The sequence below is a fragment of the Plecotus auritus genome (genome assembly GCF_963455305.1).
Source record: "Plecotus auritus genome assembly, chromosome: 9".
Lineage (NCBI taxonomy): Eukaryota > Metazoa > Chordata > Mammalia > Chiroptera > Vespertilionidae > Plecotus > Plecotus auritus.
This window is the reverse complement of record NC_137783.1, coordinates 109,385,375-109,402,767: the sequence shown is the minus strand read 5'-3', so window position 1 is coordinate 109,402,767 and position 17,393 is coordinate 109,385,375. Positions and strand designations below refer to the sequence as shown.

The following is a 17,393-nucleotide window of genomic DNA, read 5'->3' as shown; positions in this document are numbered from 1 at the left end:
GGGTGAAGGGGGTGACCAGGGCTGAGAGGCCCCTATCAGAGACACTTGCAGAGGAGACTTACACTTTAGGAAGGGGTTGCCCTGGAGACCTCAGAGATTCTTGGTTTTTAGAGCCTGGGGGCTAAAATCTGTTGTTCCATGGCCCTGAAATTCCAGAACTCTTTTTCCATCTGTGGGGCAGCATCTGCCTCCAACCCCCAGGAGGAAATCCTCTGATGACTATCTCCTTCCCTCTCCAGCGCCCCCACCCCCATACTCATACCTTCTCCCCTCGGGAGCAACTTGGAGAGGATGTTGGAAGTTACACTGCTGCCTCTTCTCCAGGATGATTTCATTTTTCCTAGGAACTGTTCCAGGCTTAGGCTGGCCTGACACTCAGCTAGAATTTCCCAACTTTCTCTGTTCCCGACTCTCCCAGGCATCTCCTCCCTCCACCGGGTGCCAGCTTTCTGTACCTGGGGCTCCTGTGTGACAGGAGTGGGTGGGGACTTGGTTCAGGCTCCAGAAATGCTCAGTCCTGGCCTCCCTGTCCCAGGTCCCACCTCACAGACCTCTCCCACCTCCGGTTCCCTCCTCCCTTCCTTCTCCTTCCCCAGTGAGGCATCTTCGCTGTCCAGGGTGGGGCCTTCTGTGTGCAGAGCCCTGGTCTCGGCGCAGCAAGAAGCTTCAGCCAGGCCCTGGGTCTGAGGAGGGAGCCAGGGCCTTGAATTGATTTTTGGAATAAAAAGTAAATGAATATGTGACCACATATATTTTTTCTTTTTTAAATTGGCCTATCCCCACTGCAATGGCTCAGTTGGTTGAACATCATCCTGTGCAACAAAAAGTTGCCCAATTCCCCGTCAGGGCACATACTTCGGTCGTGGATTTGATCCCCAGTCAGGGAGCATGCGACAGCCAACTGATCAATGTTTCTCTCTCACATGGATGTTTCTTTCTCTCTCCCTCTTCGACTCTCCCTCCCTGTCTCTATCTGCACGTCCTCGAGTGAGGATTTTTTAGAAAGCCTATACCACATAACTTATTTCTCTTTTCTTCTCCCTCTCACCTTGACTCTGACATCTCATCTCACCTGTGTTCTCATCTATATTTTTTTTAATTTTTTTTATTGATTTCAGAGAGGAAGGGAGAGAGATAGATAGAAACATCAGTGATGAGAGAGAACCATTGATTGGCTGCCTCCTGCATGCTCCCCTACTGGAGGGATCAAGCCTGCAACTGGGGCATTGTGACCTTTACCAGAATCAAACCTGGGACCCTTTAGTCTGCAGGCCGATGCTCTATCCACTGAGCCAAACCGGCTAGGGCTATATTCTTATAATTTACTCACTGAACTTTGGGTTCTAATTCATTAAAGAAGCCTTTCTGGACCAAATGAGCAAACTGAACAGGATTACTCCAGCCCGACTAATGACCCTGATTGCTGCCTGGGCCTCTGCCTGCACCACCCAGGCCCACAGCACCTCCAGCTGCCCCAGCTGGCCTCCTGCTCTCAGCGGGCCAATGGCTCTTTGGCAGGTTTCCTCCCTCCATGCTGCGATGCCAGCTCACATTCGAGTCCCAGGGCACCTCTGTCCCTCCCAGGTGACCTGCCCCTGGGACTCAGCCTCTTTCCTCATCTCCTGCCCCATCTTGCTCTGGCTCACTAGAGTGGGGGCTCTCCTGGGACTTGGGGACTGAATCTCTGAGGGAAGGCAGGTGGGATATAAAACGTGCCCTAGACACAGTGAACAGGGTAGTGAGAGTTTTGAGAGGTCATGAGACTGGAGAATGGTGATGGGATGGGGGATCCTCAGTCAAGGTGACAAAAAGAGAAACCAAGGCCCAGAGAGAGGCAGGAACAGGTCGGAGACCCCACAGCTAGTCACATATCCTGAGTTCCACACATGGAGCTTAATTTTTCCAAGAAAAAGAAGTAATCCAGTTACATCAAGAAAAAGGCACTTATCATCTGAGACTAGATTCTAGGAGGAATTTATCTTATGTTCCCCAAAGAAGGGCCCCTGAGGAGCAGAGATGTTCACGGAAGCAGTTCAAACATCACAGGCTCTTGGGGCGGGAGGAATCTCAGAGGCCTCTGGTCCCCTCTGCTCCCCACCTCTCCCATCGGGAGGCCCTGAAGCTCCTAGCCATCTTCCTGCTCACACACATCCACTGCAAGGAGCTCACCACCACATGTCATGGAGCAGCCCGGACAGTGTAGGACCTGCATGGGGTGGAAATCTCTGGCCATTGCTCGCTCAGTGGGGAGCCAGGCTGAGGGCTAAGGTATCTCTGGTTTGTGGCCTGAGGGAAGGAGAGCCAGGCCAACCCTCTGGCCTTCTCTCCCACCAGGTCCCAGCCTGGACTGGAACTCTCCCCAGGCTGCATGGAGCCCTGCGCCTGTCCTCCGGACGACTTTAACCCGGTCTGCGACCCCAGCACCCGTGTGGAGTACCTCACCCCCTGCCACGCAGGCTGCACAAACCGGGTGGTCCAGGAAGCTCTGGACAAACAGGTGGGTCAGGCCTCTGGCTGCTCCCTCTGCCTCTCGTGGGCTCTCTGCCTTCCCTGTCTCTGTGTGCCTGTCACACTCCCCAACTCGGAATGTTCTCACTCTCTGGCGCTTCTGTCTGTCTCCTGTTGGCAGATGGAGAATGTTATTCTCTCAATAAGCTTTCATTGCCAGCCTGGGCCCAGCCATGTGCCAGTGCCCAGAGGGGACGCAGATCTGGTCCCAGCTGCCCATGCAGGAGAGATGCAAATGGAAATAGCTCAGGAATTCCCGGGGTGCTTCTAGGCAGGAGAAGTGGTACCCACACACACACACACACAAGGATGGAAGGAGATAAAGAGGCTCCATAGGACGTGGCATTTGTGCTGGATCTTCAAGGGTGAGTAGGCAAACTAGGGAAGGGCTTCCCAGTCCACAGGCTGATGCTCTATCCACTGAGCCAAACAGGCTAGGGCTATATTCTTGCATTTTACTCACTGAACTTTGGGTTCTAATTCATTGAAGAAGCCTTTCTGGACCAAGTGGGCAAATTGAACAGAATTACTCCAGCCCGACTAATGACACTGATCGCTGCCTGGGCCTCTGCCTGCATCACCCCAGGCCCATAGCACCTCCAGCTGCCCCAGCTGACCTCCTGCTCTCAGCGGGCCATTGGCTCTTTGGCAGGTTTCCTCCCTCCATGCTGCGATGCCAGCTCACATTTGAGTCCCAGTCTGGAGAAGAACAGGAGCCCAGAGTGTGGAAGCAAGCCCACTCAGAGAGTGCGCTCGTGCACACACACACACACACACACACACACACACACAAATACAATGTTTCATGAAAATGCAAAGAGCTTGTTGGAGCAGAAGCTAGGGTTCATGGAGGAAAAGCAAGGCCCAGACCCGGAAGGGCCTTGAATGCCAGACCATGAGTGGGCACTTCATCCAGAGAGCAGCGGGGAGCCTTGGATGACTTTTAAGCAGGGGAGTGATAGAGTCAGACCTGTGTGTGATCATAATGAGGCCATGGTGAGGGGAAGGTGAGCAGAGTGCAGGCTGGGAGACGGAGACCAGAGGGGAGGCTGCACAGTGAGCCCATCAGTCAGCCCGGGAGCCCTGCCTTCCAGGAACTCTCCGGGTGGGAAAGGGGCAGCGTCAGCAGCAGCAGTGCATTCTGTGTGAGCCCTAGAAAGGCCATGGAGACCAACTGGCTCCTCCTCCCCTTTCTCCTCAGTCCCAACAAATGACAAACCGGCACAAAATCCAGCCCCGGGTTGTAAAGCATGTGTGTGCTGGGCGGTAGGGTCAGGCTTATTGTTATGACAACACTGCCCTCTCTCCAGAGTCTCCCACCTGCTGTTGTGTCCTACTTGGCACCAGCCTCTAAGCCTGCAGCTCTCCCAGGAAGGGAACCTGGCCCCACTGGCTGGTGCAGAGTAAAGCACCTGGCTGATTGTGCTTCAGAAGCCGGCCAGGCGGCACCTGGGCTGTGTAAACTGTTTGCATTTGGAATAAATGTAATCCAAGCCTTTGGAGCCTCCTAGCACTCCCTGTCCTGACCTGGTGTGACCTCCCTGAGGTCACTCCAGAAGCCTCCAGGCCCTAGTGGCTGGGGCAGTATCCCCAAGGTGACAGTGCACTGTGAATATGGGCCTCTGAACACCGAGCCCAGGCCACATGGTTCAAATCCCTGTTCTGCCTCTGACTCTGTTACCTTACGCCAGTGGTCGGCAAACCGCGGCTTGGGAGCCACATGCGGCTCTTTGGCCCCTTGAGTGTGGCTCTTCCATAAAATACCACGTGCAGGCGCACACATACAGTGCGATTGAAACTTCGTGGCCCATGCGCAGAAGTCGGTTTTCGGCTCTCAAAAGAAATTTCAGTCGTTGTACTGTTGATATTTGGCTCTGTTGACTAATGAGTTTGCCGACGACTGCCTTAGGCGAATTAATCTGTGCCTCGGTTTCCTAGTCTGTAAAATGGAGATGCTAGCAGTGAGTGCCTACTCTTTGCCAGTCACTGTGCTAAATGCTTTCCCCAGATGAATTAATTAAGTCGGAAGTGAAGAGCCACATGCTATATAATCCATGAAAAGCACTTAGCACAGGGCCTGGGGGATTTTAAGCACTCAGTAATACTCCTGTTTATACCCATTAAACAGATGGGAAACTGAGGCCCAGGAAAGGACCAGGCATTGCACAAATGCCCAAAGTCTTAATGCCAGAGCTGGGACTAGTACCCAGGGCTCTGACCTCCCAGCCCAGCCCCCTTTCCGAGCACCCTTCGGATATAGTGCTTGGAGGTGCCCAGCCCTGGTCAGCACTCAGAAACTGTCACTCCATTCTGAATTGTCTCTTGGTGAGCCTGCCTCCTCGGCCGACTGCCAGCTCCTAGGCCCAGGGGTGGGTGGGTCCATGTCCAGCACAGCTGTGTTCAGTAACCAGTTATGAAGAAGTGACTGGGAAAAGATGGGGTGAGGTGGCTGGCTGGTGGGATCTAGGGCTTGGGGGATAGGGCTGCATCAGAGGTTATTCACAAGAAGAACTTTTTAAAAAATATATATCTTTATAGATTTCAGAGAGGAAGGGAGAGGGAGAGAAAGATAGAAACATCAATGATGAGAGAGAATCATTGATTGATTGCCTCCTGCACGCCCCCTACTAGGGATCGAGCCTGTAACATGGGCTTGTGCCCTTGACCGGAATCGAACCTGGGACCCTTCAGTCCATAGACTGACACTCTATCCACTGAGCCAAACCGGCTAGGGCAGAACTTTCTGCCACAGAATTAGATGAATGTGAATGAAGGGCTGGGAAAATCCCCAAGAGAAAGGCCCCTAGCTTCTGTGTCCACCCCAGCCTCTCAGAAAAGGAACAGGGAAGGGTATTTCTCTCCAGTAACCTTGCCCTGGCTCATTTCTCCACTCTCCTGCCCCTCCAGTATATCTACAGCCCAGTGAGTTGTTCAGCCTGTAGGAGAAGGTCCAAATATTGTGTGCTCAGGAGGTCACACACATGGCCCCAGCCTCGCCATGCACAGGTGCTCGGCAGAGCAATGGGAAGTGCACCCACTTCCCCAGCCTGAATCCTAGGTGTCCCCTCTCTCAGCTCAATACCCAGCTTCCCAGGACCCTCCCCTTGCAGTTGCCAGAGCAGCTTTTGTACCGTCAGGTCTTTTCTCTCCCGTGCTTAACGTCTTTCCAAGGCTCCCGGCATCCAGCTCAGGGCTTCCCAACCCTTTTCACACTGGGAAGTGTGTGAGGCCGCCCGGGCTGAAGGTGAGCGGCCCACCGGGTTCCAGCTGCCCTCGGCCAGCCAGGCCACAGTGGCCAGTCCCTGCACACCTGTGTCCCAGCTGCAGCCCGAGGACCCCTGGGGCACCCTGGTCAGGAAACTGACACTGTATGTGGGGAACAAAGGAAAAGCCTGGCTTCCTGGCTTGGTTTTGTGTTTGTCGGGCACCTGAGGGCACTGCCAGTCTAGACCACTTCTGAAAGAATCTCTGGCTGGAGGTTTTCCAGGCCACTAGAGGGTAGGAGTGTGGGCTGCAATCAAACACCCTTTGCCAGCCTGGGACGGCTCCATGCAGTTTGGAAAGAGGTCAGCTTTTATTCCTACTTCAGCATTTAGAGGGGTCCCAGTTTCTTGGCGGGGGTGGGGGGGTGTCTCCTATTAGACTTTTCACCCTGGCAGGAGGGAGGGCTGGGACTCATGCTCTGGTCCTGTAGCCCCCAAACCTCAGAAAGCTACACTCCACTGCATAAAAGCTTGTTCCAGGACTCTGCACATCTTTCAGCATCTGGCCTCCCTGAGTACGGCCTCAGTATTGTTTACATTCTGCCAGCTTGTGGGTGCATTCGGGACAATACGTTCAATACCTTATCCAGTATTTTAGGTTGTTGTCAGCAGGATGATTGGCAGGGCCCCTGGTCCACCGTGTCTCTGGAAACAGCAGTCCAGGTTCCTCTCTCACGATGCCACCACAGCGCACCCTTTGAGCACTGCCCCTCTGCCCTCTCTGCTCCGGGCAGAAGGAAAGATTGGCTGGGGTCTTTCATGCCACTGTGATTTCACATTTGACCCTCCCCTACTCGTCCCAATTTTCCTCTTGGCAAACTCTTATTCATTCCTCAAGACCCAAGTCCAGCCCCCGTCTTGGGCCAACCCTTCCTCCGCAGTCTGGCTGCATCTCTCCACCCTGCTTCAGTCTCTCCTTGAGAGTCCCCTGTAGGGTCCTGAGTTCTGGAAAACCTGGGTAACGTGGGGAGGGGGAGCCCTGAGCTGAAAACCGGATTTCCTTCCCTAAAACTCTTTATTGCTCTGATTCCTTGCACATATGGTCAGGAGTTTGGAACATTCTGACATCACCAGGTAAAAGAATGAGTTTGTGTGTGGTGTGTGTGGGTGGGGGGGGGGGGGGGCGGTATATGTGAGGGTGTGTGTATGTGTATGTGTGTGTGTGTCTGTGTATACAGGGTAAGGCACAAGTAGGTTTACAGTTGTGAGTACACGAAACAGTTTATTCTTATATTATTATTTACTAATTATTGTGTTATTTTCCATATGAACAACTGTAAACCAACTTTTGCCCTATATGGTATGTGTATGTGTGTATAATATGTGTAAATGTGTCTGTGTGTGTATGGTGTGTGTGAATGTGTATGTGTGAATGTGTGTTGTGTGTGTGTGTGTGGTGTGTGGTGTGTTGAGGGTGATGCTCTTCTAGGCTCTCTCCCTTTCCTCCTTTCCACTCCCCTCTGTCCCCACAGCGTCATGCAGGCTCATCCCATCTGTGTGCAGACAGACAGCCTGAGTCCAGCGACCTGCCATCTGACTCAGCCTCCCATCAGCTCTGTCCCAGCTGGTTTGGGTCTGTCAAGCCTCTGAGCCACAGGCCCTTGGCCAGCTGCTTGCCCCTGAAGGTTCTTCCCCTCTTCCCCACAGGTTTTCTACACCAACTGCAGCTGCGTGGCGGGGGGCGGCCCTGTGCCTGCGGGCTCCTGTGACTCAGCCTGCAGCCACCTGGTGCTGCCCTTCATGCTCCTGATTAGCCTGGGTGCAGCCATGGCTAGTGTCACCCACACTCCCTCCTTCATGCTCATCCTAAGGTGAGAGCAGGGATGGGTGAGAGCTGGTGGACACCAAGAGGTCCTTAGCCACAGGCAGAACAGGAATCCCGAAGGAGGAGTCTGAAGGAGGAGGGGTGGGCCCCACAACACAGCAGGCTCCCACTATCCTGTCTTCATCCTCATGGCAACCTGCTGAGATGAAGTTTTCTCCCATCTTACAGATAAGAAAACTGAGGCTCAGAGTAATTCAGAAGCTAACCACAGGTCATGTGGCAAGCGTTGGGTAGCAAGCCCAAGCCCCTATCTACCCCAGGGGAGAGGAGGCCACACCCAAGGCCCTGCCTTTGCCTCCCAGTCACATGGGGGAGGAAGTGGAAGATTGTCCTCTGACTCCCCACCCAGACCTATCTGTCAGGGGCAGGCCACAGGTGGGCATGCAGAAAACCAAACGCTATTAATGTGGTCCATGATTCTGAACACCACTCCGACCAACAAGCACCTAAGGGCCCACTGTGGAACCAGCCAAGGTCCAAGATCTTCCTGGCTATTGTCCTGAGGGTGCCTGCTGGGACCGACAAATTGTCTCCTGAGGCCAAAGTCAGCAGCTCCCAGGGTGGGGCTGCAATAAAGGGACCTCATAGAAGGGTAATTCCAATTTTCATTATGCTGGGATTATTTTTATTCCCTGTTTGTTTTCTAGAAAATTAGAATGGGGGTGGAACCCCTTACAAATATTAGAAGACATGTAGATCCATAAAATAGTCTGGCCACAAGAGAGAAAGTAGAGGAATCGGATGTCCCAGCAGGCAGCCTGCGTATGAGGAGTTAAGGCAGGCAATGTGCTGCACAAATTCTAACTCCTGAAATCATCAGCCGTGGGATCTTCGCCAAGTCACTTAGCCTGTCCAAGAAGCTGTCAGTCTCTTATCTGTAAAATGGGGCTAATGATACACCTACCTCATGGGGTTGAGGAGGGGCTGCAATAGAGAATGAGTCCTTCGTAATTGCCAGTTGCTGGTATCACTTAGGAGAGGAGCCAGTGCTTCTCCTGGCCTCTGGAGCAAGTTAGAAGCAAGTTAGAAGGCATGTCTGGCTGCCCAGCTCCAGGTTTTGTCAAGTGTATGAGGAAGGGGAGAATTTGGTGGAGCCAGGGGATAGGGATGGGAGGTATCTGTGACCAGGAACATAGGGAGGTCAGCATAGGACCCTGACGGTCAGTGGCTATGCCTGGTACATGGGGATCAGGCTCTGCGGGTTGATAGGAAATGGAGTGTAGAGCCTGAGGTCCTGGCCCCATCCCACCCACGGGCCTTGAGACTGGGGGAAGGCTGGCATTGGGTGGCGGGAGAGAAGGAATGGTGAGAGCCCCTTGAGGGCTGGACCCCTCTCGATCCTCATGTCACCCATTTCCCTGATTGTCAGGGGAGTGAAGAAAGAAGACAAGACTCTGGCTGTGGGAATCCAGTTCATGCTCCTGAGAGTTTTAGGTAAAGAACCTCTGGTCCAGACACTCACTGTGTGCCGGGGCTGGGGGCACAGGGATGAGTGAGACCCAGTCCCTGACCTTGGGGTTCGCTGGCCCATGGGGAAGCAGATCCAACCCAGGTACCTGCAGGTGGGTGTATAAGCAGCTAGACAGCCCAGCAGGGAGGTAGCATCTGATATCAGGGTGAGAGGTGGACTTGAGGGCCAAGGACAGATGGGCCCAGAGGCCTCCAGTGGCTCAGAGCCCCTGAGGGGTTGTATATACCAGGGAATAAGGGGAGGGGGTACAGGAATTCCAGGTCCGTTGTCCCCTGAGCACCTCCTCCTCCAGCCTGGATGCCCAGTCCTGTGATCCACGGCAGTGCCATCGACACCACCTGCGTGCACTGGGCCTGGAGCTGTGGGCGTCGGGCTGTCTGCCGCTACTATGACCATGACCTGCTCCGAACTCGGTGAGACCTGTGGTGGGGGCTGCCAGGGGATTGTGGGAAGGGTGCTGAACGTACCAGAGGGTCCCAGGCAGGACACCAGCAGGGAGGAAAAGTTCTGCTGGTGACAGGTGCTATATCCAGTCCTGTGATCTAGATACTGTCTCCTCCTTTAGGGAAAAGTGAGAGTTAAGTGGCCCAAAGACACAGCTGATAACTGGCGAAGCTGGGCCTTGAACCAGCCGTCTGATGGCAGACCGTGAGGAACATGCATCATCGTGGCTGAGTGTGGGGGAACCAGGGAGCAGCCCAGTTGTGAGAGAGACAGGAAATGGGGGTCGGGTAGGAAGAAGGCCCTCTCCATGAATAACACTGGAGCCCACAATCTGGGCCCAGCTCTTTCTTCCTCATTGTGAGACCTGCCTTTTCGGGGCTCAGTCTTCCTACCTGTACAATGAGAAGCCCAAAGGAACCTGAAGGCAGAGAGGCTGCTGGCCCTGAGATGTGTTGGGAGATGGGAGGAGGAGGAGGAGGAGAAGATGACTAGCTAGCAGGGTTGGGAGCATGGAGCTGGTCACTTCCAGCTCTGAGGAGGGCATGGTTCCTGTGGGTTGGGACTGTCCAGGGACTTCCTAGGGGACAAAAAGTCAAATGAGAGACTTGGTGAGTTCAACCAGGGATTTTTAAACTTTTTCATATCATGGCTCACATTAACTAATTACTAAAATATATATTTTTTTATGATCTGATTTTTTTTAATATATTTTATTGATTATTGATTTTTTACAGAGAGGAAGGAAGAGGGATAGAGAGTTAGAAACATCGATGAGAGAGAAACATCGATCAGCTGCCTCTTGCACACCTCCTACTGGGGATGTGCCCGCAACCAAGTTACGTGCCCTTGACCGGAATCGAACCTGGGACCTTTCAGTCCGCAGGCTGACGCTCTATCCACTGAGCCAAACCGGTTTTGGCTATGATCTGATTTTTAAAAAAAGATATAATTTGGATTTATTCACACCAGACAGTTATTATTATGTTGACTGTTGTCATTTTTTTCATTTTACAATCTAAGGGAAAAGAGGTCAGTGCCCCTGACTAAACAGTCAGGTATTGCATGTTTTAAAAATTCTTGCAGCACACCGGTTGAATATCACTGAGTTAGACAAGTGATTTTTCTTTTGGTGGAGCAGGCGGGGGGTGGGAGGCAATCCAGAGTTGCAATTGTCAGGCAGGGCCTCTGAGCCCTTAGACCTAGACAGAGGCACACTGGCCAAGGCCACAAAGCAGTCAGGGACAGGGCAGGGAGGGTGCCTAGGCTTCTGCTCCCCACCCAGGGCTCCTCCTGCATAGTGTATCGCACTCTTCCAGGCTACGGTGACGCAGAGTCCACTGGGGATGGAAGCCTCTCCTCCCCGCAGGGCCTCAATGTCTCCACCTGCACAATGGGTGGTGATTGCTGACCCCATTCTGCTCCCAGCCCAAGGACACCAAAGCCTGGACGGGGAGGTCCTGAGCCCAAGGTCTCTTGCTCTTTCCCAGGTTCATTGGCCTCCAGTTCTTCTTCAAGACGGGCTCCCTGGCCTGCTTCGCCTTGATTATGGCTATCCTAAGGCAGCAGGGCAAAGAGGAGGGGACCAAGGTGGTGACATGCCCTGGCCTACAGCAGCAGCCGTTAATGTCAGGACCAGAGAAGAAGCCTGAAGAATCCAGAGTGTGAGCTGTCCCAGGGCCCTACCCTGGCCAAGAGTGGCAGCCACGGCAAGTGCCTCCTCCAGGCTCTTGGCCTGAGATTGGTTGTCAGGAGCCCTGTGACCATCTGTGCTGTCAGGATGGACACAGGTCTCCTCCTCAGCCTGGGGTGGGGCCAGGATAGCCTCTGTCAAGAAGTGTCCATTTGGTGCCCCCTGGAGGCAGAGCCCTGAGCTCTGAGGAAGAGATCCCTGGGGAAGGAGGTGAGCATCCAGGCTGGGCAGGGCCTTTAGGAAATCTTGTGTCAGGGTCCTAAGGGGTCTGAACTTCTTGGGGAGGCTCACTCTCTGGACTCAGGAATCTCAGACCTTGCCCTCAGGGAGCCACAGTCTGGTGAGGGGCTTCGGTGGAGAGGGAGACCCGGGCCCCTCACTTGGGTGTTTTCCAACTTCAAAGACCAAACACACCCACCACATACTCACTGGTACCCTATGCATTGCCAAGATTTTACACATTTGACCAGGGCCCCCCACAAAAGTTACTGTGGCTTTTGTAACTAGAATCCTAATTTCACCATTTCCTCCTAGGTGCTTGAATCTGTCACCTGGGGCTATGTAGATAATGTCTGTTTCTATGATACCTAAGTTTGGGGGTTAAACTGGTTCTCTGTGATGCCTGGGTTGGTATAAGGACCTGCTCTTTGTACTGCCCAGGCCTGTAATGCTGGGAGCAGTAATGCCCAGCTCTGTGTAATGAGTAGGTCTGTGGAATGCTCAGGGCTAAACAAACTGGGCCTGTGTATGTCAGGCCTTGACTGATGCTATGGCCAGGCCTGCTTATCTCCCTGGAAGGAGAGAGTTTCCTGATCTGCTCCCAGCCTATTCTGTTGCCTTCACCTATATGACCTAGCTGGGACCTGCTGCTCCAGAGGCAGGAGACAGGGAGCCCTCAGTAGCTTCCCACACGCTGTATCCAGCCATGTGGGGCGGGGGCCAGGGAGAGCTGAAGGGACAGGGGACACACCTGGCTGTGGCCCTCTGAGCAGCTCCCAGCATCAGGCTTTGAGGCTATCTCATGTGAAAGAAGAGGGAAATACAGAAGTTCTAATTCCCATTTTATCCTACCATTTGTTGATACCTTTAAATGTTTAGCAACTATCTGAGCCTTTATTTATCAGTGTCAAGAATTTCAAAGTTCCCAACAGGAAGAGGCTGTTCATGTGTTTATATTCCTTCTCCTCCCCCCATTTCCCAGGTTTTGCAGAAATAATCTGGAATTATAGATACAGCTTGTTATTAAATTTGTTATTGCATACTGTCTCTCCTATTACAAAAATCCGTTCTTACAAACTGCATTAGAATTTGCAACAACTGCATTATTTCCAATTACTTAGATTTAAGTTTTACTGGAGTCACTGCTCACCATTATTTCTTGTGTATTACATCTTCCCCTATCTGTATATTCTGGTCTAATTTTTATTTGGCTGGGTTACTTCCTCTAGTAATGGTTTCAGAAATGGAATAAGGGCATGAGGCTTTCTGAGTCCTCACCTATCCAAATCATCATTTACATTTATCCAAGAGGAAATGGTTCAGAAAGGTTAAGTAACTTGCCCAAGATCACCCAGAACATAAATGGTGGCACTGGGCTTAGATCCAGATTTTGTGGGAACTGAAGCTTAAACAATTTGGGGTGCCCTCTAAGAAAAAGAACACAAAATGAGGTAAGAAAATGAGTATTTACTTAAAATGAGAAAAGAAGTCAAAACAACTGTCACACAATTCAGAAAAACAGCACAGTATTTTTTACTAACTGCTGTGCACACCTCTAAAATACATTTCCCCCCTGACAAGTGGAAGGATTTCCCACAGATTAGCTTCTGTTTCTGTACATTTTCAACCTGTATCTCCTCCATTGCCCATGTGCTTCCAGGGCCAGGTGGCATGAAATACATTCATGTTATGAGATGACCTCTGGATATGACATCTTTATGTCACAATTCTGAGTGAGTTGGACAGTGTATAGGAAGATTCTTAGAAGCCATTCTGTACATTGAGGTGGCTGGCAATGATTTACCTAAATGCAGCGATGACTGAGAACCACATAAATATATCTCCATGGACCCAAGTTAAATTGATCCCCAACTCAACTCCCCCTTAGCCAGATCCCAGAAATGCCCTTGGCCTCTCCAACCACCTCATATAAAGGGAAGTGGGGACACAAGGAAAGTTGGTGTGAAAAGACTTAGCAATCTTAACTGATTGTGGTTAAAGTATCTTACCTTTGCAAATTTCCCAAGAACATGACAATGTGAACACATGCAGAGGCCCTATCAAGCTGGGTCTTGATGCTGAATCTACATTCAGCAGAGATTTGAAAAAGATGAGGTCCTTGTGCTTAAAACCTCTCAGGCTGGTCAGGGCCAGGAGACTCCAGGAGTCATTGCAAGAGAGACGTGGGCTGAGAGCCAGGAGCGGAGCAGGTAAGGACTGAAGGGGTTCCCAGAGATGGAGGGGCCCAGGATGCAGCCCTCTTCCCTAATATTAGCCGCTGGTCCATGAGGAACCACAAGCAATTGACCTGTGTGCTCAGGAGAAGGTGTGAAATTTCTTGCAAGATTCTACAGGTGATAAAATCCAGCAGAGGACAGGACTGAAGCAGAGCGGATATCCTGATGCCTGGCCTGGAGTTCCTTTGCCCTGTAGACCCATGCTGGGACGCTGCAGGGCGGGCAGATGCTCCTTAGAAGTTGGGAGCCAGGAGCCATGATTGGAGCACAAATAAATGAGGAGCAAGAACCCACAGCACCCTCAGCATTCTTTAGACCTATTGAATTCTTTCTTCCTCATCTACCCCTACATGTGTTCTTCTCTACCCAGCTGGCCTTCTTCATCCCACTCCACTGTATCCCAATCTTCTATACTCAGCTCAAAGGCCTCCTCCAGGGAGGGAACATGGTATAGGCAAGGGGATGGGTGACAATCACCTTGGACGATACAAGATATAAACTCTCCATAAAAAAAAAATGCACATAAACACAATTGTGCATCTGATTTCAGAGGCTGGGGACCCTTTGAAGCCTGGCTCAAGACCTTCAGTGCAATGAAGGGAAAAGAACCACATTTTAGAGTCAGATTTAAACTCAAATCTTGACTCTGGCACTTATTCATGGTGTGACCCTGAACAAGTGATTTAACTTCTCTACACCTCCGTTTCTTCACCTGGAAAGTGAGGTTGATCATTCCTATCTCCTGTTTCCCAAAAGTTGTGAAGACCAAATAATGAGTGCATTTGATGATCAACATTTTTAAGTTTCCTTCTCCATCCAGGATCCCTGAGAGAACTGTAGGAGTGCATAGAGCATGGGGGCAGGGAAAGTGGTAAAGACAGAGGAGGGAGGTACCACTGAAGGGAGACACTCCCTTTGCCCTGCCCTGGCTGCAGCTCTGCTTGTCCCCTAATCTCTTTTACTGTCAACCAGGGCTCACCATCCCAGTCTTATCTCTCCCCACGGCCAACCTGGGGCAGCTTTTCTCAACCAGATTTACATTTTATTGATTTTCTTCATTCCAGAGCAGTCCTTTCTGCTTCCTCTTTTGCTATAAAATGGGCTTGCCCTGGAAAATAACAGTTCCGAGGCTGGCCAAGAAGTGATGGTTCAAGGATGGATTCATTCACCATTCATTCCTTCATTCATTCAACCAGCCAACAAATCCTACATGGCTGCTCCAAGCACCTGTGCTGACCCTCCTGGGGACACAACCGTGTGTCAGATACAAGAAACTTCCAGTGTAAGCAGGCAAGCTGACCAACAGTAACAAAAACTTGAGAAGTCATATAGGAGAGGGAAGAAGAAGCCCTGGACTCTTCCTGGGATCACCAGGGCAGGCTTCCCAGAAGAGGTTAAATCAGAGCTGGCCTTCTACGTTAGGCAGGAAGTCACTAGGTGGCTAAGATGGGAATGGGCATGGAAAACAATGGGACCAGCAGATCAGAAGGCACGAGAGAGTGAGGCATGTCTGAGTTACTGAACGAGATCAATGCGGCTAGGATGTACCACCTGTGCAGGGCGATCAGGAGAGAGGAGAGCTGAGGCTGGAGACACCAGTGGGGAGCAAGCCTTGAGTTCCAGCTGGAGGCTTTGGATGTTTTCCTGAGAGCAAGGAGGAGCTGTTGAAACATTGATTGATGGATTATTCCATTGGGCGGTTATTTTAAGCAGGGAGTGACATGACAAGCTGTGTGTTTTAGAGAGACTGCTGGCTGTGCCACGGGGGTTTTTGAGTAGAAAAGAGAAGCTAGAGTCCAAGTGCTCAGGCAGGAGACTGGTGCACTAATGCAGAGGAGAAGTAGGCTTTGAACCAGGTCAAGAGGTATCCTGAAAGTGGGGACATCTGAGTCATGAAAGATGAGTAGTGACACACTAGGTGGAGAAGTTGAGAATGGTGTCCAGAGAGAAGAAACTGCAAAGATAGAGGCTCAGCATACAGAAAAGCTCCTGTCAGGCTTGGGAAGTTTCCACTACTTCAGTAGGGCTGCAATGTTGCTTAAGAGGGAGATGATAGTGAGGGATGAGATTGAAGAAGTGGGTTGGGGCTCTCAATTTCTCTCAGTATTCCCTGTCTCCTGAACCTAGACTCGGGTGGGAGAGAAGAGGGAGCACTGGCCACTGCTGCAGACTGTGAGGGGCTACCTCCATGCAGACTGTGAGAGCCCTGGGTAAGGCGTGCTCCTTACTCAAAGCAAACCTTTCTGGGACCACAATACTTGACATTTTACTAAGTCCCTTTGTACTGGATGCTCATGGTTCCCTGGTGAGTAATGAGGAACAAGGGTTATTATCTCCATAAAGGAGATAAAGAAACTGAGGCCTACAAGAGTGTAAGAACTTACCCAAGGTCACTCAAGAGCCCAAGTATCCCCCTCTTAAAACTCTGATGTTTTTTATAATAAACCTACTTGTCACTGACTCACATATACACAAAAGATGCCATAGCTGCAAACTAATGTGATTGAAATGAAAAGAGGAAGAGAAACACCTCAGACAAAGAGACCACGTCCTCCTGTTGATTCCTCAAACTTCACCCTGGAGCTGGAGACATTCCAGCTAAGAAAACAGAACCAGGTTCCCTGTGACTTGGAACCCAATAGACATGGGAAAAATCCCAGCTCAGCCACTTCCCAGATGTGGGAAGTCACTACACTCATCTCAGCCTTGGTTTTCTCATCTGAAAAATGGGAGAAAAATTCTACCTTTCATGTTTGTTCTGAGGATTTAATGTGATAATGTGGCACTATAGTAAGTAGTTAACCATTGCTGAGTAACCAATTACCCCGAAACTTAGCATCTTAAAACAACAAGTTTTTCCCAGCTGGTGTAGCTCAGTGGTTGAACATCGACCCATGAACCAGGAGGTCACAGTTTGATTCCCAGTCAGGGCACATGCCCAGTTGTGGGCTTGGTCCCCAGTGGGGGTGGGGGGGCATGCAGGAGTCAGCTGATCAATGATTCTCTCTCATCATTGATGTTTCTATCTCTCCCTCTCTGAAATCAATAAAAATATATTTTTTAAAAACAACTAATTTCTATTATCTCACCCAGTTTCTGAGGATAAAGAACCCAGAAGAGAATCAATTAGGAGATTCTGGCTCAGGATCTCTCATGACATTGCAATTGAATGTTAGCCTGGGCTGCAATCATCAGAAGGCTCAACTGGGGCAGGAGGATCCTTTCCCAGGCTTATTCTGAAACCATGGTCAAAGGTTTCAGTTTCTTTCTACACAAACCTCTCCACAAGGCTGCTCATGACATGGTGGTTAACTTCTCCTAGAATGAATGATCCAAGAAAGAGAATGTGTGCTACCCAGATGGAAGCCACTCATCTTTTACAACTAATCTTACAAGTGACATATCATAACTTTTGCTATATTCTATTGGTCACACAGACTAACCTTGGTAAAATGTGGGAGGGGAATACAAACAGTTAGGAATACCAGGAGGTGTGGATCATTGGGAGCCATTTGGGAGCTGGCTCACAAGTGCCTAGAACAGTGCCTGGCACACAATAGGTACTTATTCATTAGTAACTGCTATTAGTCTCCCAAAGCTGACAGGTTGAGAAGACAAGATTTGGACATGAAAAGATGAGAGACCTTGTCAAAGTAGACTGTGAATTGAACTGGGTAATGTTTGATTACATGGTAGAAGAAGGTGTGCTGGTCAAAGGGGTGTAAATAGGGAAGGC

General features: G+C 50.9%; 1 protein-coding gene across 2 annotated transcripts in view; it reads left to right on the top strand.

Annotated features, from left to right (window-relative positions):
- The window catches only part of SLCO2B1 (solute carrier organic anion transporter family member 2B1), a 59,679-nt gene extending 47,212 nt beyond the window's left edge, over positions 1-12,467 (top strand). For both annotated transcript variants that reach the window (XM_080687179.1, XM_080687180.1), the window contains 5 exons: positions 2,335-2,497; positions 7,419-7,582; positions 8,966-9,030; positions 9,360-9,480; positions 10,999-12,467. In XM_080687179.1, the coding sequence (XP_080543305.1) occupies positions 2,335-2,497; positions 7,419-7,582; positions 8,966-9,030; positions 9,360-9,480; positions 10,999-11,176 (691 nt within the window). In that variant the 3' untranslated portion in view covers positions 11,177-12,467. The remainder of the gene's footprint in view (positions 1-2,334; positions 2,498-7,418; positions 7,583-8,965; positions 9,031-9,359; positions 9,481-10,998) is intronic.
- The last annotated feature ends 4,926 nt before the right edge of the window (positions 12,468-17,393 follow it).